Below are 24,717 nucleotides of genomic sequence, written 5' to 3'. Positions count from 1 at the left end.
CTATGAAGGTCATTGTTATTTTAATTAGCTTTGCACTGATCATAGGCTGGATCGTCAGGCTGATAAACAGTACGTAAACAATATTGAAATACAGTAGAACCCCTCATTTACGTACGGCACGGGCCCAGAGCCGTTCGTAAATTCGGGTATTCGTAAAATCGGGGTTGACCCAAATTCTTATATATTTGCACTGATACTACTTACACTGGCACAAACTAGGCCTAGGCTAGGCCTACAGGCTTACGCAGCTAAGTCTGAGGGGGCCTAGGCCTACAGTTGGCAGCTTCTAAGCATTCTGATCCCACTCTAGGCCCTCCACAAATTTGTTTTTATCGGACATTTTTACCTTCTTAAATACCTAGATCGTGGATTTTATTCCAACACAACTTCCATAGATACTTGTTTATTATATATATTGATCATTCAATAAAACAATTAAGCACTATGTTGAATTTTAAAGCTGAAAACGATGTTTGAAAGAGAAGTATTTGTCGCATGCACATGTGTGAAGCCATAAGAAACACTGACTTTGAAGAGGCCCGTTAGAGGGCCTCCTTCACTTGAGAATTACATAGTACTGTATAGTATGGTGTGTTGTGTTGTATGCATGGTAATAACAGGTAAAATTCGAGCGGGTTTTTTTTTTTTTTTAATCTTTCGCTTCAATTTTTATGACGTCATCACCTTTATATTACGTTCGTAAAATCGGGAATTCGTAAAATCGGGGTTCGTAAATGAGGGGTTCTACTGTATAGTTTACCAGCTTTCAATGCGTGAGCAATGTTGCAATTTACTAATAAACAATGTTAGAACTTTATTGTTTTGTTATTTCCTACCTTATTATTAGATAGGTGTTTTAAAACTGTGTTTAGTTCACTAGCTAGGTAACCTACTGGGCCTTCATTATGTTCGAATTTTGATGTCATTTAGGCCTACAGCCTACATTTTCCCCTATAGAGGAGGAGAGAAGACAGTAATTATACTGGTTAACTTTCCAATTCGGAGAATTTTGATGTGATATTATTGTTCTGGTGGTAGGAATTTTCTTCTTTTAAATAATAATACTGATGACAAATCATGTACAAATTATTACGATTTCTACAGATCACGTTGTTTATTGTTTACCGTAATTTGAAGTAGAACCTGCACAGCGATCCAATACTAATCGAACTATAGAAATCACTACCTTGCCGAATTAAGGCTAGTCATGCTAGACCGCATTTTCTTCGATTTTTACTCACTGTCGCTTACAGCTTTTCAACATTTGCCATGAGGTTAACATTTAACACACTTTACTGTGATCTGATTGGCGCGCACTCTGACGTCCGATGTTGGATTTGACAAGATGAACTGACATTGCTAAGTTTTATTTTCCATTGGGTTTTCCATGTGACATTCGGTAATTTTACAACCATCGGACGTTAACTCTCCTTTATATTTATTTATCTTCCTAAATCAAGACCAATCAAAATATTTTATGAACAATCATTTCACATGTGTGTATTGTCATTGAGGACATCATTTTTTGACATTTAAAAGATAAAAAGGTAAAATAATATTGTAAATAAAAAAATAGGCTAGACCTAGGCTAATTAATTAAAAAAATAATACAGCAGTGCAAACAAGTTCCTGTCATGGACGGCGAGTGGAAGAGGAGACTCCCATGAAGTCAAGTGTACGTTTTTCTTATTGAAAAACAGCACCATACTTTAAATTAATGGTCTAAACTCGTGCTTGTCATTCACAAATTATCAAGCAATACATTGTTTATTCCGGTAAGCTATAGCAGTCTTTCTGCACATACAAATAAACAACATGCTTTTGCTTCGTAGCTTCACTTTGCGTAGCCTTGCTTAGATTGCTTATATATATCAGGCTACGATGTATCTAAATTGCAATATTTTGTGGCGGTACTGTACTGGATTTCTTGGGGAAAGTATTTCATAATGTATCCTCTATAGTTACAGCACATTGGCATTCAAACTTTATTCCTTGGTGGAGAAAGACAAGGATAGAAATTTTATTACGCTCAATCATTTCCACTTCACATAAATTTAATCATAGACTTAGATGTTTGCTTCTAGAGTAAAATATTGACGTTATCAATTAGATTCATAAATAAGAAAACTGATTGATACCTTAATTCTTCTAGGGAAGCCATAACTAAAGCATTGCAGAAGTTAAATGTCCATTTTTTTTTTAACAAGAAGTCAATGATATAGTTCTTGTATTGTAATGAAAAAAAAAAAGACCAAATAAAAAAAGACTATTTGACCTGAATGATGTGAATACATGTTCTGCCTACTTTCTCTATTGAAGTATTGTGCATGTGTGTGACAGATATAGTCACTGATTTATAAATTATTATGAATGTATGACTGATGTAATCATATGTCCTATCCCCGCATGCTGAACGGTACAGTAGCTTTGACCTGTTGTGATGATAGGTTGTTTATTGTGGGTGATGATGATCCATGGTAAAAATATTCTATTCTACCAGCTTGACTCAAATGGGTAGTTAGTAATCCATGGTAGAAATATCCAGTCAGCTCGACACATAATGTTAGTTTGTTGGTGTTGATATTTGAGTCAGAATTCTAGTAACCCTTTAGTTATGTACTAAAAATAGAATTGACAACCTGTTCCACTTGAAATACATGATTAATATCTGGCAGTACTTTAACATACAATACTGTGTCTATAACGGAAATCTGTTTGGACTTTCCAAATAATACAGAATCCAAAATACATTAGTAGAAAAAATTACCAAGTTGAAAATATTCTCTTCAAGTAACTAAACATAGACCTAAATACTGCCTGTATTGAACTAATGACCTTGGAAAATAAAATGCGTAATTTTAAGGGGAAAATCTGTTATTTACAGGACACAACCTTAATTTAGGCAGACCAATCTTTGTAAAAAAAAACTGAAATTAGTCTTTGTGAATAAATAAAACTGTTATCATTTATTATTATTTATTTTCTTATTTAAATATATAGTGAATATTCAACATGAAGTTTGCGTTACACTAACAGTATCGTGAGAAATGCATGAATTATTTTCTATCTACTGTACTGTCCATAAAAATTCATCTTTGTGCAAAAATGATTACAAATAGTAAGGTATAACTATAAGGAGGATGTTTTTATTGTCCATTAAATATGCTTCTCCTGAGTCAGCCCAGTGGTTTTGAAGTATATTTTATTGATGTGTAATACTACACCTAACATTGACTGCACAAGTATGCTGAATGATCATATATGGGCAGCCTAGTCAACATCATTTCCAGCCACCTAGTAGTCATTGACATGATGAGATGCTCCCTTGAGGGTGCTCTTATTGGACAGCTTGGGTTTCATCCCATATACAGTATAATAAATATAGACATCATTTGTCAAAATCTGCGATCATAGGCGGATTCAAGGAAGGGCCTAGCTGGCTCCGGCTCTTGTCCCCATTCCCCCAATTTTTAAATTTTTATTCTGATTCTTACTGTATGTAGTTCGAGTGTCACATATCCGGCCATCTAAGTCCCTTCCTAGGCCAGGGCCCTTCTATTTCGCTCAAATGTAAATTGATGTTGTTTTTTTTTTACTGAATTTCAATTCAATGAAATGAAGGGTACTGTATCATTTCTACCGCCAGTAAGGAATTTTATGTATGAGAAGGTGGATCTAGTTTCAAGTTGGTATTTAATAATAATAATGTTTAATGTAATGGTCGACTTACAGTATAGAGTGCATATTAAATGCAGACCTATGTGCTTAAATATAAATATAAAAAATGTACCAAGAAGTAATACTTAAATCTAAAAAATTATTTATTGCGACTCAAATTGCAATGTATTCCCTAGGTAGATTCTTTATAAATAGTTAAATTTTACTGCAGAGAATCTATAATTGCAGTCAAGCTGCTTTATGTTTTATAAGTTATGAGAAAACAAAAGTTGGAGGATGAATAAAAGGTAATACTGTATATACTATACATTTTTAATTATTGTTGCAATAACCCCAAATAAGGATCAAAGATACAGGAAGGAGTGACATTTTTTGGGGCTTCTTTACGTCTGTTTAAATTGGTGAAGGAAATAATGATGTGATTGAATGATAGTAGTCTGCTTATATTCAAAATAAGCAATTTACAATACTTGAATTGTTATTGTTACAATATATTTTTTATTCTGTCTTAAATTTAGTAATTAAAAGCTAGTGATCAACATAGCCTTAACATTTTGTACTTTCAGTACAAGTCTTGACCATGTTGGAGCTGAGGTTGTATGAACCTTCCATCTGATAAGTCCATCCCTGTGCTAAGTGCCCCCCTCCCCTCTATTTCTCTCATATATTGTTTTTTTTTTTTTTCTTTGAACTGAATATAATGAAATAAGTAATGAATTTCTCAATAATACATTGCATTTGTATATACTAATATGATGCTCCAAACATCTGGAATACCAATATCTCCACATCTTATATTGTGGTGACCTTGTGTTGCTTTTTTTCAGTTTCTGTGTAATTGAATGTACAGTATTAATTTTTGTTTATATTAAATGGAAGAAATTTAATAATTCATACTATGCCAGTCTATATGGCGCTCTTCATTTCCAAGGCCTGTATTTATTTTGCATTATTTTCCCAGTCATTGAATCACGTATGCAACATAATCAGGAGTATTCCAATGTTATCTAGTAATCAATATGCAGTATTGGTATTTGTTAGAAGCTACCGTACCCATTACTGTACTTGTGGGTTGAAGGAGACAAAACCAAATCAACCAATTTAAACAAGTACTGTAGCCTTAACTAATATAATGTGCAAGACTCTACCCTAGATTCAAGGAACAACTTTAATCCCAATAGATTTTTTTTAGTTCCGCAAACTGTGGTTCGCGACCCACCAGTGGGTCGCTCGAAAAAAATGTTGGTGGGTCGCGAGTATGCCCTAACTTGTAGAGAGACTGTATCGGTATTTAAGATACCTCAAAATATGGTGTATTTTGTGATGCACCTCCTCGAAATGTCACCTCACAACTAAGACCATGACTAAACTAGATGAAAATGTGTTATCTGAGCATGCATACAGGTATCTTCACACCAAGTTGTCCACTTTGATGTTTTGACATCAGCGCTACCCAGCGCTGCGCGTCGTAATCAGAGTTTTGACGTGTGCGCCAACGAATCAATCTAGGTCAGCGGCAATTGAGTTCAAGTGGGTTCATGTGAGTTCGCATGTCAAGAAAATACAAGAAGGGATACCTAGAATGGGGGTTTGAAGACAGGCCACAGTGTGTAAATTGTGGGTGGATGGGATCAAACGAGTCAATGAAGCCATTTCAGTTAAAAAGGCATTTGACATCGCAACATCCAGCCCTTTGTCTTTCTTTGAGAGAAAGCACGATAATTGCATAGAAGTAAAAGTAATTTGAAAGCATCAACTTCCGATAAGCCACTTACTAAAAGGCTAGTTTCCTTGTGGCGGAAGAAATTGCCAAAGCTAAAAAAACCATTCACTATTTAGAGAAGAGGTTATTCTTCCATGTGCTAAGCACATGTGCACCGAGGTGCTAGGATCAAAAGCAGCAGAAAAAATAGCAAAAATACCTCTATCTACTGATACCAAAGAAGAAGGATACTCAATATTGGAGAAGATATATACAGTAGGTACAGCTTAGTGACAAAATTAAAACAATTCCAAAGTTTGTAGTCTAGCTGGATGAATCGACAGATGTATAGAACAAGGTGCTGATTCTGGTTTATGTAAGGAGATAAAGGAGAAAATGAAGATTTTCTAACATGCGATGAGTTCCCCGGCAGAACCACTGCCGCAGAAATTTTCAAAAGGATTGATAGATTTGTTACCCTTTCAGGTTGATTAACATCGTGGCTGATGGCAGCATGAAAACTGTTTTCCATAAAGAATACCCAGAAATAGGCAGCAAAGCTAACGTTTTGATACCTTTCACAACCACTTTAATGTGTGCGAGAGCTTCCTGTTTATAATTTCAATAAACTTTCAAGTTCTGCATTTGTTTTGATACAGTACAAACAAGGCCGGCATCGATTTCTGTTAGAAAATGCAAACGTTTGAGTGTAATTCAGTGATCTAGCTTAAAATCCCAACCCCCGAAACCTAGACTCAGAAATACCGGGATGGTGTCCGGCGGGAGTAAGTTACACCATTATAGTTATTGTTAAGTGTAGTAAATTTGAAATAAATCTGAAATCACAACCCCGAAATCTAGACTCAGAAATACCGGGATGGTGTCCTGCGGGTGATAGTTTTACCTATTATCAAGTTTTGATCAGCAGATAATTAAAAAAAAATTAATATGTGTTATTATTCTTTCGAAGATGATGTTTATTTAATTCAAATTTGTAAATTAATAATTATTGTTTTAATATGAAAATTAACAACTGTTTCAATTTTATTGGTCTGCTTTGCTATCATTCTTGGTTTTATCGTGACCACATTTCGTTCATTCACATCATTCTCCGCCCATCGATCCACCTTGCTTTTCCGATTGATATAGTACTCCTCCTCTGATTTGATGAGAAAGTGGGCATGATATAAATCCATCTTTAGTCAAACAACCACGTGCTCATCTCACAAGAATCACAATGTTAAAATACTTACTCATACAGTACATTGTACAAGCACAATCATGCAATGAAAGACGGTATGACAGAATATTTTATTAATAATTAATTACAATTTAATGAGACACAATTTAGCTTCAAAACAATTATAGTAAGATACAGTGAAAAGTATCATTTAAAGCCCCATTCCGCAACCTTTTTATCCCACGACCCAAATATTTAACACTAGCCGTGACCCAATAAAAGAATGATTTACTAATAATTAATTACAATTTAATGAGGCACACTTTAGCTGCAAAACAATTATAGTAAAATACAATGAAACGCATCACATGGCGCACAACGTAAGCATGGTATACCACTCTCCGACTCGTGCGTGAAAGATGTCAGCGGGTCGAGCCACGGTCTGAATTTATTAACTGGGTCGTCAGTCTAAAAGGTTTGTGGAACGCTGATTTACACCATCCAATAATAAATATGTTTTAATACCAGTAGGCCTATATATATTCTCAAGACCTTTTTGGTGAAAAAAAGTATTGTACAGTATTGACGACAATAAGGAAGATAAAAAAAGTATAAAGACACGCCATTGTGATTCAAATAATATACCTGTAGTACTAAGTACTGTATAATAATATATTTTTATTGTTTGAAAACTGTTTAATGATCTTTCCTACTATAAGTAATAAATATGCGATTTTGACTGAAAGAGTTTTGTTACAGTAGGTATGATATAGAGATGGTGAATGTATTGTAGGTGCAGACAGAAAGTACAGTACTGTACTGTAGAACTCATTGGGGCATTCCTATTCAAGAGACATCCCTACAGTATAAGAGGACAGCTTTTTTGTGAAACGAAAGGAAATGTATCTTTTAACACTACGGCCTACCCCTATTATGGGGACATCCCAGGGATGGAGGGTCGGACACGTTCTGTGTGTGCCAAATAATGTCCCTTGTATAGGGATACCCCTATTCAGGGGACATCCCTATTAAGGGGATATTTTTTTTGGGCCAAGAGGTATTTTATGATTAAGGTTTCCTCATTTTAGTTCAAACAATCACTTGCAAGCGATTCAAAGGTTGTAATGTTGCTTCTGCAATGCTATACTTGCATAATGTCATTGGTGTCAATGTTGGTGTAAACCAATGCATGATAGATTTTATTCTGAGTTTTTTTTTTTGTCTTCCAGGAGGTGGATTGTAAAAGAAAGGAGCAAGCAAGGAGTTTTCATGTACGGTTTGTGGTTACGTTTGTTGTATATTTTATATCCTTCACATTGATGTCTATGATGAAAGAGATAAAATATTTCTGTGTGCTTCAGGAAAATATCATAGAAGTGATGCTTTGCCCTACTGTACCTGACATTTTATCGTACTGAATACTCATTAAGTTCTAAAATACTTGACTGGCTGATTACTGTATTCAGATTCTGGATTCTATGAATTATAAATAAGTACAGTACATACTGAACATGGATCATATACTGTAATAATAACAATAATAATAATAATAATAATAACAACACTTAATATTTTATTATTTTACTTAATTATTTAAGTGTTAAAAATAATGTATTTGTCTTGGCTCTACAACATACTAAACACGCTCATCACACCTATCACTTGATCTCACAAAATCATTAAAAGAGGCGGAACAGTTCAGGAATAATCTTTAAATAGATGTTTTTTTAACTAAAATAGGAAAATGGCCATTTCAATAATTCTTTAAAATCTCATAAATTAAAATACTGTATTTCAGACAAGGAAGAAACGATAGGATAATAATACTTTTTATGCTTTTCAAGTCTGGAGACAAGCAACCCTTTTACTTGGCCATCATTGGAGGTCTTATCTTGTACAATACCAGTCTGAAAAGTAATTGTACACCTTCAAACTTCCTCTGTGGGTTTGCCCACTGATAACAAGATCAACCTAATCACCTCAGACACAGGAAGTTTGGACTGTATGTAGCAATGCCTGTGTTTATCATTCAAACATTTGTAGCATTGGTAGGCCTGTTAAAGTCCATATTAAACCAAGTGTGCATATATTTATTATCTCATCAGGGCCAATATTGCTCTTTTGCGTGCTTTGGAGAGTGGTCACGTGATCAAGAACGGAACACTTCATTTACATTTCATTATCTGCAATGTTATTACTATATATGTAAATTACAAAAAAAAAAAGTTCAGTATTCAAATTTTGTTTATATAATTGACAGATTATGATGAGTCTCAAGCGACATATGTGAATTCGATTGCCATAGTCGTGGAGACTTTTCCATTATATAATAATCTTTATTATCTACTGTAATGCTTATGATTCCCTTTGAAATACAGTCCTATATTTATTTTTTTTACAATATCAGGGTGGACCCAGTTTACGTGTAAATTCAAACAATGTGAACCCATTTTATGCAAAAATAATGAAAAATCTGGACCGGTTTTCTTAAATTTAACCCATTTTAAGCTAAATATGAGAAATCTGGACCCATTTTTCAAAAAGTGGACCCATTTTATGCATAAAATTACATAATTGGACCCATTTTTTAAAATGTGGACTCATTAGAAAAATTGTATGGGACTGTCCCAATAGCGAGTTGTGGCATTGCCCACCATGGCTGGGATTAATTTTAAAGATACAGTGTAACACCTTAGATGTCTACAATTGGCAATAAAAATGCCAACTTTCAAATAGTTAAATTTCAACAACTTCCCCATGTAAATGGAAATTTTTAATATTAATTTAAAAGGGCATTTCTGGAAAAGGGGGATTCTTTTGAACCCCTCAAAACCCCTGGCTACTGGCTTCCAGCATTAACTCATGTCAGTAAAAAGTATTATTTAAAGTACTGATTGTTCAATATAACAGGAAGCCTTATTGATTGCTTTCACTTCTATCTATTTCAGTTTTTGGTACACTCTGTGCTTCCTCTTTGTGAATTGATTCGTTCATAACAATCTCTTTGTCCTTGTGTGTCCATCTTTTTTTGTTGTCGCATATTAAACATAATTTCTTGCCTGATTTTGTGCAGATAGCAAAGTACCTTCTCATTTAAATACTGTACCTACTGTAAAGAATTTTCATAAAATATTAACTGTAAGCACCAAGGATATGATCTTGAATGTATGAAGGAATCAGTGATGAAGGCTATATTATTGGGAATACAATGCCAGTTTTGTTTATCTGTTATTGGATCACAGTCAGTAGTATTAGTATAGTATACAGCAGTGTTGAGTTATGTACCCGGTGCACTACAAATGTTTAGGCTAAACCAGTTAATTCAGATACATGAAGTCTGTGAGCTACTGTAGGCCGAATCAGCTAGGCCCACTACTAAATAACAATGTCATAAATGACCATGCTTACATTGCATGCATTTTCATCCACTTTATAATATTCTAATAAAGTTATTTTCAACATTTATGAACAAGAACAAACTGTACTTTATAACATATCAAACAGCTTCATTTATCTATTTTACATAATGTGTATAAATATGCTATCTCTTATATTATCTATATGCTATCTATATATTATCTCCCTTTTGCTAGGTTACTCTAAGACAGTTTCATATAGTTTATTTATTTCCGTCTTTCATGTGATTACACTTTCAGTGACATAACCCTGTATGTCACTGAAAGTAAACAGGATAAAAGAAAACCAAAATGAAAAAAGAAATTGAACTTGTATGAATGAGTTAAAGAAAAACAATATGTACATAAATATAAAACTAGAGTTCATGGCAACTAAGCCTAGTGCTGTGCGCTACATCAAATTCGACTGAGGTACATTACATTCATTACTTTATATTAAATTTAAATTAATTACTATAAACTACACAGGGTCCAATTGAGGGATTAAAAATGAGTGTGATCAAAGAGCATATATTTTTATGTCTACTTTTTAATCCAGTCAGAAAGACAAGTTTGATTGCTGTTCAAATAGAGAAAATGATATAATCAAGTGAAGAATGATAGCAAAACAGAGGCAAACATAATACAACATTTGTTTAATGTTGTGCTTATCAAAATAGTTCATAGGAAGGACATATTATAGATAATAGCATTTCAGCAAGTATTCATTCTATCATAGCAAAACTAACAGAAAGTTCACTGTAATCAGCATATTTTGTTTGTCAATGTTTTCTGCATATCAAAAGTATTCAAATGAAGATTTTGAATTCATAGTCACTGATGGAGTTTGATATTGATAACAGTAGTTTTTTTTAAAAGTGGCTATGATCAGATGTTGTTATTTATTAATTAATAGCGCTTAAAATGAGTAAAATCATGTGATCAAGTAAGATAAATATAAGTAGATGGATGATGTTTTTTTTGAGCAAAATATTATCATGATGCTTAGTTTACATCATGTCCAATTACAGTGGTTCCAGCATCTAGTTTCTATAGGGTGTTTTGTTTGTTTTGTTTTTTTATTAGGCACATTTTAGCATTTTTATTTGAAGATTTTGTGATAGCTGTGTATGTCTATTCCTCCAGTTTTGCTAGAGTGGAGAGTGCAACTCATCTTTCGGCATGGCTCTCACACTCAAGATTAACATAGTGCATGCAGGTAGCACAAAGACGATGCAGTTTAACCCTGGAGCAATTGTGTACGATGTCCTGCGAATGATTCGTGAGAAAAATGCTGAAGCTGGACTTACAGATGGACAACAAGGTAATACCCCAAATTTCTTTCTATAAAATAAATCTTCCAAAATACGTTCTTAATTTACTTCATCAACCACCACTACCACCCCAACTCACTTCGCTCCACTCCTCTTCAAAAACACACAGTAACTTGCCCAAACACACTTTATTTCAAAGAGGGGCAATATTTCCACTTCTTGTGTGGGTTTTTGGGGACTCTCTTTTAGAGTGGGTATTTTCAGATTTTGTAATCCAAAATAATTTGCCCAATATTCACTGTCGGCCTACTTTACACTACGCATGTTACACAAAATCCAAGCAACATATAGTATTGAAACATTTGATTTTCAGCTATTGACACTGTAAAAATGTGACAACCTACCTACTTTCAAACCACCACCTACTTTTAAAAAAAATGCTAACATTGCCAAAAGCCTTTTATTGTATTAGTTGTGTACCTTCCTTCCTTACTACTTTTAGTTAAACACACTGAAACGTTTTAATCTTATGACAAAAAATTGGAGTTGAAGTGGAAATATTATGCAAATGGTTAAATTAATAAGAAATATGGGATATTGGTTTTTACCATCACATGTTTAAATAAATATGCATTAAAAGTATTCTCAATCAGTTTCCAAAAACGTGAAGTTTGCACGTGTTAAAACGCTGTACACATTTACGGTAATTGCACTAATTTGAATGTTCATCATACAGTTATTGTATCTGGCTACGGTTTTTGTTTGAAACATCTGGTCTGAGACGTTTTCCTTCGAATGGTCCTCATATCCTACTCCGGATCGTCACCAAAATTTAATCACCTTATTCTTGGGTCATATCTAACACTCCCTGTAACTTTCATTTAGATCTGTTCAGCTGTTTTTGAGATATTTTGAACACACACACGACACAAAAATGGGACACACACACAAACAAATTTACACAACTGAGGATATATATCTTCTCACAGAGATAATAATGGTAATCTTACATAGCACATCATGCTAAGTGTCTTTCTGTACATACATCACATTGTTAACCCAGTCATTGGATTAAACACATATAGAACACATACTCAGCTCTTTGGGCTATTTACCCATAATGTAGCAACTGTAATAAGCGTTTGGCATTCTAATCTTACCAGTGTATGCACTTACCGTCTACTCCTCAGTGGAGAAACACTGTGGATAAATGTATTTAAGATATTAATTTTCAATTGCAATTTGGAATTAAATATATTTTACATGCCAATTTATAGATACTTAAATAAGTACCGTTCCTATATTATTTTGCATAGACCTGTGAACATTGGCTGGTAACCAATTAGATTGTTATAGTAACAATTCAGAAAAATTGAATTGTTTTAAAGTGTTTCATTGGAAGTTAATGTTATTGATAATGAATGAGTTGAATCAAATTTTGTTGTTTATTAAAATTATTTGGTTTTTTTTCTTGGCACAGTAAATGAATATGGTCTCTTCTTGGCGGATGATGATCCATTAAAAGGCGTGTGGCTTGAGTCCGGGAAAACCCTTGAGCATTATCTTTTGCGGCAAGGAGTAAGTTGCTCATTGAATATTTCCATCAATCATTTTCTCATTTTTTAAAATATCAACATGGAACACTGCCCTCTAATAGGTCTATAGTGTTATGAGTAAACTTTCTGGTGAGCACTCAAGATCTCAATACTTTTTAAGGAATTGATGGTGTTGTTAGTGTGAGACTGGCAGTTGGAGGCATCATGAATGTCCCGGAGGCATTTTTGGGGGAAAAATATTTAAAAAAAAGACTGTTGGGCTATATATTTTACAGATAACATTTGGTACTGGAGGCATTTTCTCGAGAGACAATTTCATGAGGCACAAACATTTTTTTCCAGGCCTGTCTCTATATGCTAGCATGCAATGTAATGTAGAAGGCTGAATGATAACTTTTAAAGCATACACAAATTGAAAATGATGAAATTAAAATGAAGAGTCTTTGAAAGCAGACAAACACTCTTTGAATGGATGGAAATGTCACCATTGATAGTAGTTGTGACAGTAGTTCAAGACCTTTTGGATTACTGTAATCTCTTTGAGTATTCTGTACTATTTACATGCCAAATGATGACTGAACTCATATGATTTACATATTTTGAGTGAAAAAAATCCCAAAAATTATAATAGAGAAATTACATATATTAATATATTCTTTGTTTTATTATTTCTCAGGACACTTTAGAATATAGAAAGAAGATTCGACCTCTGAGGGTCAACCTATTAGACGGATCTGTTAAGACAGTATTGGTAAGTCAAAAATGTATAAATTCAACTCATTTAATAAATTAATAATAATTATTGCGTATAATTTGGGTGATCATAAAATTTGTTGATGATCTTAAGTAGTTTGGACAGAAGTCAAATGAGGCTTGCCTTCCCAAAAATACCATTAGTAATTAAAAAATGAAAATTGACTTTTTAATGTGTGAACTTTAAAATGATGGGTCATTTACTGGAATCAAGGTATTATTGCCAAAGTTATGAGTAAAATTATTATATGACCTCTCTGTACTAAAGTGTACAATACTGCTACATTCAAAATGCTAATATTCTTGGTTTATCATTATAGCGACAGTACGCTGGTTTTGGAATGGCAAACCTCAAATAGTTGGAAAGAAATATTTTAGCAAACATATCATCTCTTGCATCTATACTTGTTTAAATCTTTCTCGCTTTCATTAAAAATTATGGACAGTTTGTCATTTTTTTTTCTTTACATCCTTTCACTCAATACAAGGAAAAAACCTTCAACAATTTTATGGTAACAGTCCTAATCCATCATCCTGTCATAGCAATTCCGATCACACTTATTCAAAGTATGCTCTTCCATTACCAAACTCTCCTCCCCCTTTTTGCTTCATTTTATCTTCCATTAAGAATCCATGCCCCCTCAACCAGCGAGACAGCTTTTTTCAATTAAATAGTGAGGTATTCAGTTCAGATTCCTGTCATAGCAATTCCGATCACACTCATTTAGAATATGCTCTTCCATTATCAAACTTTCCTCCTCCTTTTTTAAAGTGGATGTTATCTATTTAATGTCTAGATTTGTTCTTCATTCTATCTTCCATTAAGTATTTATGCCCCTTTTTACCCAGCGAGACCTTTTCTCCATTAAACAGTGAGGTATTCAGTTATTTTGTCACAGTATCTCGTATGATACATATGTTCTATAAATAGTTTGGGACATTTTATAATTATGCATTCATTTTCCAGATGAATTATTCCCAATGTTGATAAATGTAGGTTTGCATAAATTTGTAGCTGAGCCTGTCCAAATACATTTTACTTCATCGATAATTTGAGTTAAAGTGGTGCTGTCAGTGAAGCTTGAATTTTAGTCATGTGTGTTCAGGGACAGAGCTTCATTGGTAGTTTAGGGCTTAGAATCTTTGGCATCCTTTTAATTTGAATAACCATTTTAATTGATATAGTAGGAGGTAATCTGGCATGCTGTAGAAATTTGAAACATGATTGACAAACATGAGTTATAGTTCTAATTTTCTAACATAATTAACTAATTTTTACCTAACTTTATCCAACAGATTTTTGATAAACAACTGTCACACACAATATTTAACAAGTTTTAATATCAAGTCAGTAATTTTGTTGACAATATCAGTTATTTTGAATTGACTCACCTCTTGTTCTACCAGGTCCCCCCTTGGTATAGGCTGCCCAGCCTTGCCCTTAGCCTAGACAAGGTAGGCCTAGCAGCATGCACTGCCTGCCTGAATTTTGGCTAGTTTTGATTATTTTTCATCATGTATTGGTTTGACTTTTCTAAGCCTAAAGTAGTATGATGTATTTATGGAATGTACTGTATAACTAGTACTATAATGATTTTTTTAAATGACCTTTGTAATTCGTTTATCTTAAAATAAATAAAAATAGCAAAAATTAGATGAATAAATCTAGCGATGATGTCATTGGCCGAACATTCATAAATGAGAAGTTCGTAAATGGGAAGTTGGTAAATGGGAAGGTCAACTGTACATACACACCGCACATGTATACATGCAAGGCATGTAATAACCTGATTATTTTGAAAATTTTAATCAGCTTGAATTAAACTTAGCATGAACTTTATCCTTTCATTAGGTATAAAACTATTAAATTTTAGTCGTGAGCTTCACTGCTGACAGCAATTCTCAGTACTTTTTTTTTTTTAAATCAGGCTCCGGAGGGAAATTTTTGTTCGATATGTTGTAAAACTGATTCTTTTGAAGACTCAAAAAGGGGTGTAACCACCTTTTTTCCATATTTTCCCCAGTTTTTAAATATTCAAAAATGTGTATCTCATTAACCTTTCCCGAGTTTTTTTCAAATATTTTCTTTCTTAGACTTATTTAATCCTTGTTTCTTTTTAAGAAATCTATATAGCAATTAAACTTAAATAGTACTATTAAATGTTACGCAAATAAATGGTACATGGTCAGAATGATGAGCGCTGCTCTCGAATAAGCGCTTCTCTTGAACAGGCGCCGTACTGAAGCCGTCAAAAATTTTATAAGCCCTGCAGCACTTATTTGAGAATTTACTTTAATGTCAAAAGGCCTTTGATACTCTCTTGTAAAAATTGTGAAAAGCAAAATATTTACTAATATTTTTTTTTAAATTTATTTATCATATTTTTTACTACATTGAGGGTGACACTTCCAACGTATCATAGGAGGTCATACTTTTATCACATTTAATTAAATTATGATTCTTATTATTCCAACATTTTATTAAACGATAACATTAATAATTGTTGAAATTGTTTTTAAAAGTATTTTCTGGAGGAAATAATTGGAGAACATATGATAATTTTTTCATCCATCAAGTGATAAAAGCACAAGATAAATTTGAAAATCTACAGTTAATAAGTTAATTTTGTCATAAATCCATGTAGATTTGATTTCAGTCTTTAATTCATCTGAACTCAGGATGACAGTTGAGTAAGTGTCGGTTCCTGGTCAGCACTGTGGTCAATTATAGGTTTTATAGAATTAACAAGTGCTCTCAATATTGATCCAGCAGATATACAGTAGTCAAAGTTAATGGGAATTTACAACCATCTCATGATCCATTGCAAAAGCATCAATGATTAAACCTTGCTCTTTATAGGTCATGACCTCCGACTCAACAATGGATCATCCTCAAATTAAATGAGCTCTCTATAGAACTTATCATGCAAGTAGTTTTCCGTGCAAATATTAATTCTTTTGATTTAATTTTTCTTGTGAAAAGTTGTTAATGATAAGTATGTCTTTGTAGGGTTTGACTCTACTGTACTACGTGTAAACATATTTTTATATATCGTTATCAGGATCATATTGCAAAGAGGCAAAATGTGATGCAATCAAATCAAAGATGATTCTAGAATATATATTTTTTGGCGTTTTTAAAGATTAAGATTGCCCGAAGATAAACTATTTCGAAATTTTAATATAGTTTGTATTTCTATATGTTATGTTACGTGTTTTAATTTTATACATTCTGTATGCTAGAAATTCTAATTCTAGATAAAATTTTTAAAAAAACAATAAAGTTTCAAAACTGTAACTACTTTTCTAAACTTACAAATTCCAAAAATTAAGATATTAAAATAGAGCATGCCATCATCAAAATTAACTTGGAAAAGTTTTATAGTAAAAACAATAAACCTAACCAGAAAAAAAAATACAATCATAGAAAAAAGCGAATTTACTTTACTTTAGATATTAGCAAACCTATTCACTAATAAAGTACTACAAACTAGTACCCATTAACTTATTATTAACTTGTTGATAGAGAGACAAGTGATTACTGTATAGCCTCAAACTATTTAGACACAAACTCTGAACCTCTTGATTTAGCCCAAAGCCTTACTGCTAGCTAGCTAGCTAGGACATATGCTTATTATCATATCTTTCATGTAATTTTCTACCAGACATTTCTCACATTCTTAGCATCGATCACCAGGGCTGCCAAGTTGTCATGGTTACTTAGTAATATTTAACAATCAACTTTCGGTACCAGAATAAAAATGATGAGATCACATTTCATTCTTCAGCCCAATTTGAGGTTATTCTTCCCATGATTCACCTCATAAGGTCACGCTGATGGGAAGAATGCCCTTATTATTTATGTTTTTACAGGAGAGAAAAAAAGATAATTATCAACTAATTCATCTTTGTTTATTTTTATTACATACAGTAGCTGCCAACGTTTTTTTAATCAGGTTGTTTTGGCTTTGCTGAAAGCTGTGCACATATTCTTCTGTTTTAATATTCTGGTGACTCTTCATGTACTGTTTTTATAAATATTTTGTACCTAAACTGATTATCAATATTAAAATAATTAACATTCAATTTATAGGCAAAACGTTATCCTAACATTACCAATTGTATTTTGTTTTGAGTGGTGATACCCACAATTATTTGACTTGCATTTGGCTTGTATATTACAAGGACGGTGTCAAATTTGCATTGATTGAAATATCCTATTAGAGTATTAACATTACAGAATATGTACCAATTAGCAACAATATCTCCTTTTTACCCTTATCCCACAAACAGACATGCACACTTCAAACATATGCACTTTATATGTAAAGAAATAGACTCTATGTTGTCCTAGGTATGATTAAAGAATTTATTTAATTGCAATGTTTATTGAATGAGAATTTCACTTTATTGAAACCGTGCCAATCCATTTCATGTGGCATCCATATTTTCCTTTTCTCTCTTGGCAGATTGATGACAGCAATACTGTGAGTCAGATGTTGATCACAATTAGCACCAAATTAGGTAAGCACAAAACCATACAGGTTTAACCTTGCACGTTTCATACCTTAGGCTATATTAATGACATTATGGTCTTGTGGAAACCTGCCCTCATTACTGTCTTATAATGCGAGTTCAATCATATGTCATAACTTTCAACAAATAAACAAAACATAAGAATATTACTTTTTTATACCACTTATACTTTTATTATTTTTACTAGGCAGAAAAACTATTATTGATGTTATTATTTATTTTTAATTATCCTTTATATACATACCATTATTACCATTACTGTAATTAAAAAAATATATGTATTTAAGCATAGACTTTGATAATTTTTTGAATAAAAGTGAAGGAATGGAATTACTTATCCAAAATACATTTTACCTGTATGTCAGTTTTTTGTTATATAGTTTATAGCACTATTATAACTGTCCAAATATTCCTACAGGAATTACAAATTATGATGAATATTCATTGTGCCGAGACACTGTGGAGGAAGAGGTCAAGAAAGACGCCACCATCAACAGGTCAACATTGAAAAAGGTTAGACATTTTCATTATAACAACATGATGTTTTTTTTAGCACATAACACCAGTGGAAAGCAATTCAAGTTCAATTTATTTTCCATGCAACATGAGCAAAGTTGATACATTATAAATATAAGCAGCATGGAAGGAGGCCATTATAAGTTCTGTCAGTTAACTATAGAACTTTAAGATATAGCCACCTACCTTTACAGAGAGGGGAAAAAATTAAGACCCAAATGGTAAAAAAACTTTACAAATTAAAGGGAAATGTTCTATATTCTTGTTGAAGAAAATGTGGAAAAAGTACCTTGCGCCAATACATAAGAGTAACTTCAACCTTAACACTCTGCCGACCTATCAAATATTATTGACAAAAAATGTGATATTCCCATTTATGGATGTAATATGACATCATCATACCATATATGGGCATATCATATAAATTTGCTGCATAAAATAAGATAGTGTGGATTGAGTTAACATTATAAGGCTAAACTTCATAGGCCTTTCCACTAAGCTCCAAGTTGTAGAAGAGGATATTCCTGTCCCTGTTCTGATATGTCAGTTGTTAATTTTGGTCGACACTTCCGATGGTCCGTTTCGCATGTACAGTTTTAGGAAGCAGTCACAGATAGTGACTGTTAGTTCTCAATAGTTGCTTGTGTTTTCATTTACAAATATTACTATATGACTATGCAGTGTATGTATGATTTGTTTTATTTGAAGACCTTTGATTTTGATAAACATGTTTAGATATTTGTGAATTTTTTCTATTTATAGGAAAAGAAATCTGCACTCCAACAAAGAGATGAGACCAGAATGCAAGAACTGAGAAAGAAGCACCACACAGATGATGAGTGTAAGATGACCATAAGCAATATTTTAATAAATATTAATATGGTCATGTATACAAACAACCGGAACTTCAAACCATATATTTTACGGTGTTTGACTATATAGATTGAATTGAATTGAATAATGGTGGGGGTTGTGGTTGTAGTGGTGTTGAAAGATGATGATAAGGTAATGACAGTGAAGATAATGATGATTCTTGTAGTGGCAATGTTGATGGTGATTCGTATAATGACGATGGAAGTGATGATGATGATATAGATGGCAATAAATATTGTGAATATCATGACGATTTAGATCACTTGTGGCGAAAATATAGCAACTTTGTTGCAGCTCCCAAAATAAATTAAACCCTAAGTGTGTGACCTGCTTACACTCTTCAGCTAGAAACTCTTGTTACAGACCGATGCCAATCATCTGTAAAAATTGGTAGAAAGCTGTATAAAACAGTGCATGGAAGTTTTTACAAGCACATTGGAAACGTCGTAAAATGCCAAAGCTAGCGTGTAGCCCTCACTCAGTGTTGAATCAAACATTGACTTTAAGCCTCCAACTCATTTTTATGCCCACCCCTAATTTAGATGGTGTTGACGGTGATTGTGGTTATGACTGTGTGAATTACCATGATCATAATGGTTATCATGGTAATGATAACAATTATGTCAGTGAAGTGGATGATTGTGATTGGTGGTAAGGTTAGCAGTGTAAAAAGCATTCATTAACACCAAGACATTTATGTCCTACTTTCAACTTGCTATTTCTTCAGTGGAGTGGTTGGATCACACACGCACATTACGTGAACAAGGTGTTCCTGATACAGAGCATCTCATCTTCAGACGAAAGTATTTCTTTTCGGATCAAAATGTTGATAGACGTGATCCAGTTCAGCTCAATTTGCTCTATGTCCAGGTAAGTGTAATTCTGTGTTGTATGTTACTTAAAAGTTTTTCTAGGAAAAATTTGTGTGTACAAATCTGGAGGTGGTAAGTGTGGGTTGTGTGTGGGGTGGGAAGGCAGGAATCTAAATACCCGTAAATATATTTATACTAGGGCTAGAAGACCAATAATCATCAGGCTTGACAAAGACTGTCTTAAAAGGTACAGTGAAATGATGAAAAATGAAATGGCATACAAGAATAGACTATCGAAGGAAATGTCAAAAATAGACAGTTCTGGATATGAACGACTCACAAAACAGCCAAATATATGGAGATAATCAGAGACAATTTTTTAGTCAGTTGTGCCTCTTCAACCAGTAAACTTTATGTGTTAGTAATAAATCACCATCGGTGTGGACAATGTTATGAGTGGGATTTTTTAGATAGAATATCAGGAGAAAACTTGAGATAATAATTAGGCCTATATTTACCTGCACACTTTCAAAAGGATGTTAACAATGAACTATATCTTCTGTAGTTTTTTTCAAATTGAATTTTTATCTAATAATAAGGGACTAATTTCTATGGAAAGTACTCTCAATATAAGTCTGGGGAGTGGAAAAAAAAAACTTGACCCCTAAAGTTAGATAGCAAAATATAACACTCTATGTACACTTGTAAAAAAAAAACATGAATTATTAGTAAATGTTACTGACCACTTATTCTTGTGTTTTTCATCTTCTTGAAATTGTGTTCTTTTTTATTTGCAGTCACGAGATGCCATTTTGAATGGTACACATCCGTGTTCGTTTGAGGAAGCCACGCAACTCGCTGGTACGATGTGCCAGATTCAATATGGCGATCACTTGGATCATAAACACAAGCCTGGATTCTTAGAGTAAGTGGTATTATCTGGGTTTGTAACAAACATGTTTCTGGGACATCGTCAGTTTTTGTTGATTTTATATTATTGAAACTGGAATAGTGAATGAAGGAGAGTAGATAAATGAAAAGTTATAAGAATAAAAATGCCATAGCAAGGTTGGTAATGCTCATCATGTGTGTTGAGCTTGGCATAGCAACAAAATATTCTATGTAGTTTCAAAGTAAACAGGTTTGCTTGAGCGCTTTTTAACATGAGCTGCAAAACATACAGGTCTCTGTAACAAATTAGTGTCTTCCTGGGGATAGGGAAGCTAGTGAAAAATAAAATCCCTGTACGGTTTAAGCAATTCAGATATTAAATATTGTCTAGTGTTTTAGCTGAAACACATTGTTTATCAAATAGATTATTAATTTAATTATTAATTTGTAATGAAAATAATACTAAATAAATATGTATTGATTTTAAGGCCTACAATATTGTTCTGATGCCCTACTAACCTAATCTACCTATCCAGATTACCAAATATTCTTTGACAAAAAAACTGTTGTATGACCATATATGGTCATGTGCCTATATATGGTCATGAAGTGATGACATCATGACTATATTTAGGCATGTCGCATATTTTTGTCAAATAAAATTTCATATTCTGGAGAGGGCATTAGGCAACACTAAACATTATATTTATATTCTATGTTAACTTAACTTGCTTTAACTGTCCTTTCAGTTTAAAGGAATTCATGCCCAGAGAATATGTTAAAGTTAAAGGAGTGGAGAAGAAGATTTTTCAGGTGAGCGCTAGATATTTTGTCAGGTCATACAAAATCAATAGTAAGCTTCTGTGCTTTTAGGTGAAAGGTCAGGGGTCGAGTCTGAGTTTGTCTGTGTCCTTGGAAGCAGATCCTTGCCAACTGAACTGGAATATTGCATTGTTGCTTTTGGTTCATGTAACAAAAAATTTCCTGTGGATGGGGCAAATTAGCACTGTAGACATTCTGGATTATCTCTTCATTAATGTTAAGACAATGCTTTGATTTTCTGTAGCTTAAAAACTTGTAAATTTTCTCATTTTACAGGAGCACCGTAATTTACATGGCGTGAGTGAATTGGACTCGAAAGTGAGGTATACCCAACTTTGCCGCTCATTAAAGACATATGGCATCACGTTTTTCCTTGTTAAGGTAAATTTGGATATATATGATTGTAGCCAGTATTTCAGGGAATGGGGAATTCAATAATCCTTAATAATAACTTAATAATAACTCATTTAGGAATCATAGCAGAAGTTTTTTCCCTATTTCTTAAAGTTACTATGAAATTTTGACTAACAGGCCAACCACTGGCTTACTGCTGCTCCAGAACTGTTCAACATTGTATGTGATTTTTAAAAAATATTAGGAAATTAAAATACAATTATTCATTTCGAAAACATTCCCATGTTTTCCAAATAAAGTTATCTCTTGCACCCACCAAAAACCAATTAAATGGTGGATGGTAAGTATAATTACGTTTTTTTTTTGTCTTTTTCTTCAGGAAAAAATGAGAGGAAAAAATAAACTTGTTCCACGTCTTATGGGTATTACTAAAGAAAGTGTTGTACGAGTTGATGAACGAACCAAAGAGGTGAGATCTTTTATACTTGAATTTAAAATTTTTTAATTTGATTTTTGTATTTAGTGTTTTTTTTTTAAGCTGGAATATCTCAAAAGTTTGACTATACTCATACAGTTCTTTTTCCTCTATTTAACATTTAAACATAGATAGTCCCCACAGCCAATGAAAATATGAATATTATATAACAATATTTTCTATTTTAAACAGATTTTAAAAACTTGGCCACTGACCACTGTAAAACGTTGGGCAGCATCTCCAAAAAGCTTTACCCTGGATTTTGGAGACTATTCTGATAGTTACTACTCAGTCCAAACAACAGAGGGCGAAGCTATTGGAGCTCTCATTGCTGGGTACATTGACATCATTCTGAAAAAGGTAATCAATAACATTGTTTTCGAAGATTCATTAAAGCTCTGTTCACACTATAAAATTTTCTTAGACAAAAAACTGTTGTATGCCCATATATAGTCATGATGTGGCTATATATGGTCATGATGTTCCCATATATAGTCATGATGTGCCTATATATGGTCATGTTGTGATGTCATCATGACAATATTTAGGCATGTCACATGTTTTTGTTGATTAAAATTTAATGGTCTAAACCCGGCTTTAGTTTATGTAGATCATATTTATTTCTAAAGAGTATGTTATCTCTGTAATATTTACGTATGGTTTCTTTATCACAGCAAAAAGGGAAAGACCGTTTAGGCATGGAAGGAGATGAAGAAGCAACTTTACTGGAGGACAGTGTGTCCCCTGCTAAAGCCACCTACATGCACCATCACTCTACTAGTGTGGGTCATGGTGTTACTGGGTCAGTTGCCATGCCTGGTGTCATGAGAACTGGGGGCTCAGGTAAGGTTCAATTAAAAAATTTCAGAGGACTGTTTCACTTCAGTTCGCAATTTAATAGTAATATAATAACTATTGTTAATTATATATAGTCAAAAAGTGTAGAAAGAGTAAGAGGACACAGTCCTGTTTGAAAGCTTGTCACACTGATAGGTGCGCCATTGCAGTCGCCATCATCTTTAAGGAAGTGTGCACGTTGCAAGATAGTGAAAGTAGGGTTAGAAGTGTCTCCACTGCAACTACGTACTGAATAGAAACATATATGAATTGCCAAGAATCAAACCGAACAAACAGTGATGAGCACATCTGGTGTATCAATATGTTTTTTTAAAACTCATTCTGGTGGCAGGTGGCACCTTCTCATAACCTTAGGCTTAATGTATGTGTAGTAAAAGTTAGGAGATACATGCAACAAGATAGGAACTAGAAATGGAAAAATATAGAGAAAACTCTAAGCAACTTGTGTAAAAACCAAAATAAGGTATTATCTTCACTGGCATTAGATAAAAACTTCCAGAAAAAGCATTAAAAAAAAAACCATTTAGATATCACGCAGTGTCATTGATGACCAATTAACTTTTGTTTTTATCTAGTGGGTAACAATTCTGTAACGATGGGTGAGATGCAACGTTCCCAGCCTGTTACCATCCAAGGACAAGCCCATGCAGCCCATCAGGCCCCTCTGGTATGTTCATGTTCCTCATTTCTGCTGAGGCTAGAATTTCTTCTATTTTCACCTAACAAAAAATTAATCAAAATTATATTAGGATTTAGTCTGTGAATTTAAAATCTAAAAAAATTTGTTATTACATTTCTATTGAGTTTGTTAATAAACAGTGACTTAATATGACATCTGCAAACCGAAAAGACAAAAATTACAAATAAAAATCAAAACAACAAAACAAGTTGTCATAATGTTATGATGTCTTGCCAAGGAAAGTAATTTTCATAAAATATACTTTTTATGAGGAATAAAAAATTATTAAAGTTTTTGAATAAGTATTGTGTATCGTATGTATGTATGTATGTATATATATATGTATGTGTGTGTGTGTGTATA

The 24,717-nt window shown here is 33.1% G+C and overlaps 1 protein-coding gene across 7 annotated transcripts in view; it reads left to right on the top strand.

Moving 5' to 3' along the window:
* The window catches only part of LOC117110726 (talin-1-like), a 94,963-nt gene that overhangs the window by 5,347 nt on the left and 64,899 nt on the right, over positions 1–24,717 (top strand). For 6 of the 7 annotated variants that reach the window (XM_033253509.1, XM_033253506.1, XM_033253508.1 and 3 more), the window contains exons 2-16: positions 7,790–7,831; positions 11,102–11,279; positions 12,710–12,807; positions 13,462–13,536; positions 18,008–18,062; positions 18,493–18,587; positions 19,353–19,431; positions 20,191–20,333; positions 21,073–21,200; positions 21,916–21,979; positions 22,265–22,369; positions 22,722–22,811; positions 23,010–23,177; positions 23,492–23,660; positions 24,251–24,342. In XM_033253509.1, the coding sequence (XP_033109400.1) occupies positions 11,138–11,279; positions 12,710–12,807; positions 13,462–13,536; positions 18,008–18,062; positions 18,493–18,587; positions 19,353–19,431; positions 20,191–20,333; positions 21,073–21,200; positions 21,916–21,979; positions 22,265–22,369; positions 22,722–22,811; positions 23,010–23,177; positions 23,492–23,660; positions 24,251–24,342 (1,503 nt within the window). In that variant the 5' untranslated portion in view covers positions 7,790–7,831; positions 11,102–11,137. Of the gene's footprint in view, positions 1–7,789; positions 7,837–11,101; positions 11,280–12,709; positions 12,808–13,461; positions 13,537–18,007; positions 18,063–18,492; positions 18,588–19,352; positions 19,432–20,190; positions 20,334–21,072; positions 21,201–21,915; positions 21,980–22,264; positions 22,370–22,721; positions 22,812–23,009; positions 23,178–23,491; positions 23,661–24,250; positions 24,343–24,717 lie in introns of those variants that run through there. The other variant, XM_033253504.1, reaches the window with a different exon arrangement.

Source organism: Anneissia japonica, unplaced genomic scaffold (assembly GCF_011630105.1).
Source record: "Anneissia japonica isolate Jap-2015-1 unplaced genomic scaffold, ASM1163010v1 scaffold2756_len2360902_cov194, whole genome shotgun sequence".
NCBI lineage: Eukaryota > Metazoa > Echinodermata > Crinoidea > Comatulida > Comatulidae > Anneissia > Anneissia japonica.
This window is presented reverse-complemented; position numbering and strand designations above follow the sequence as displayed.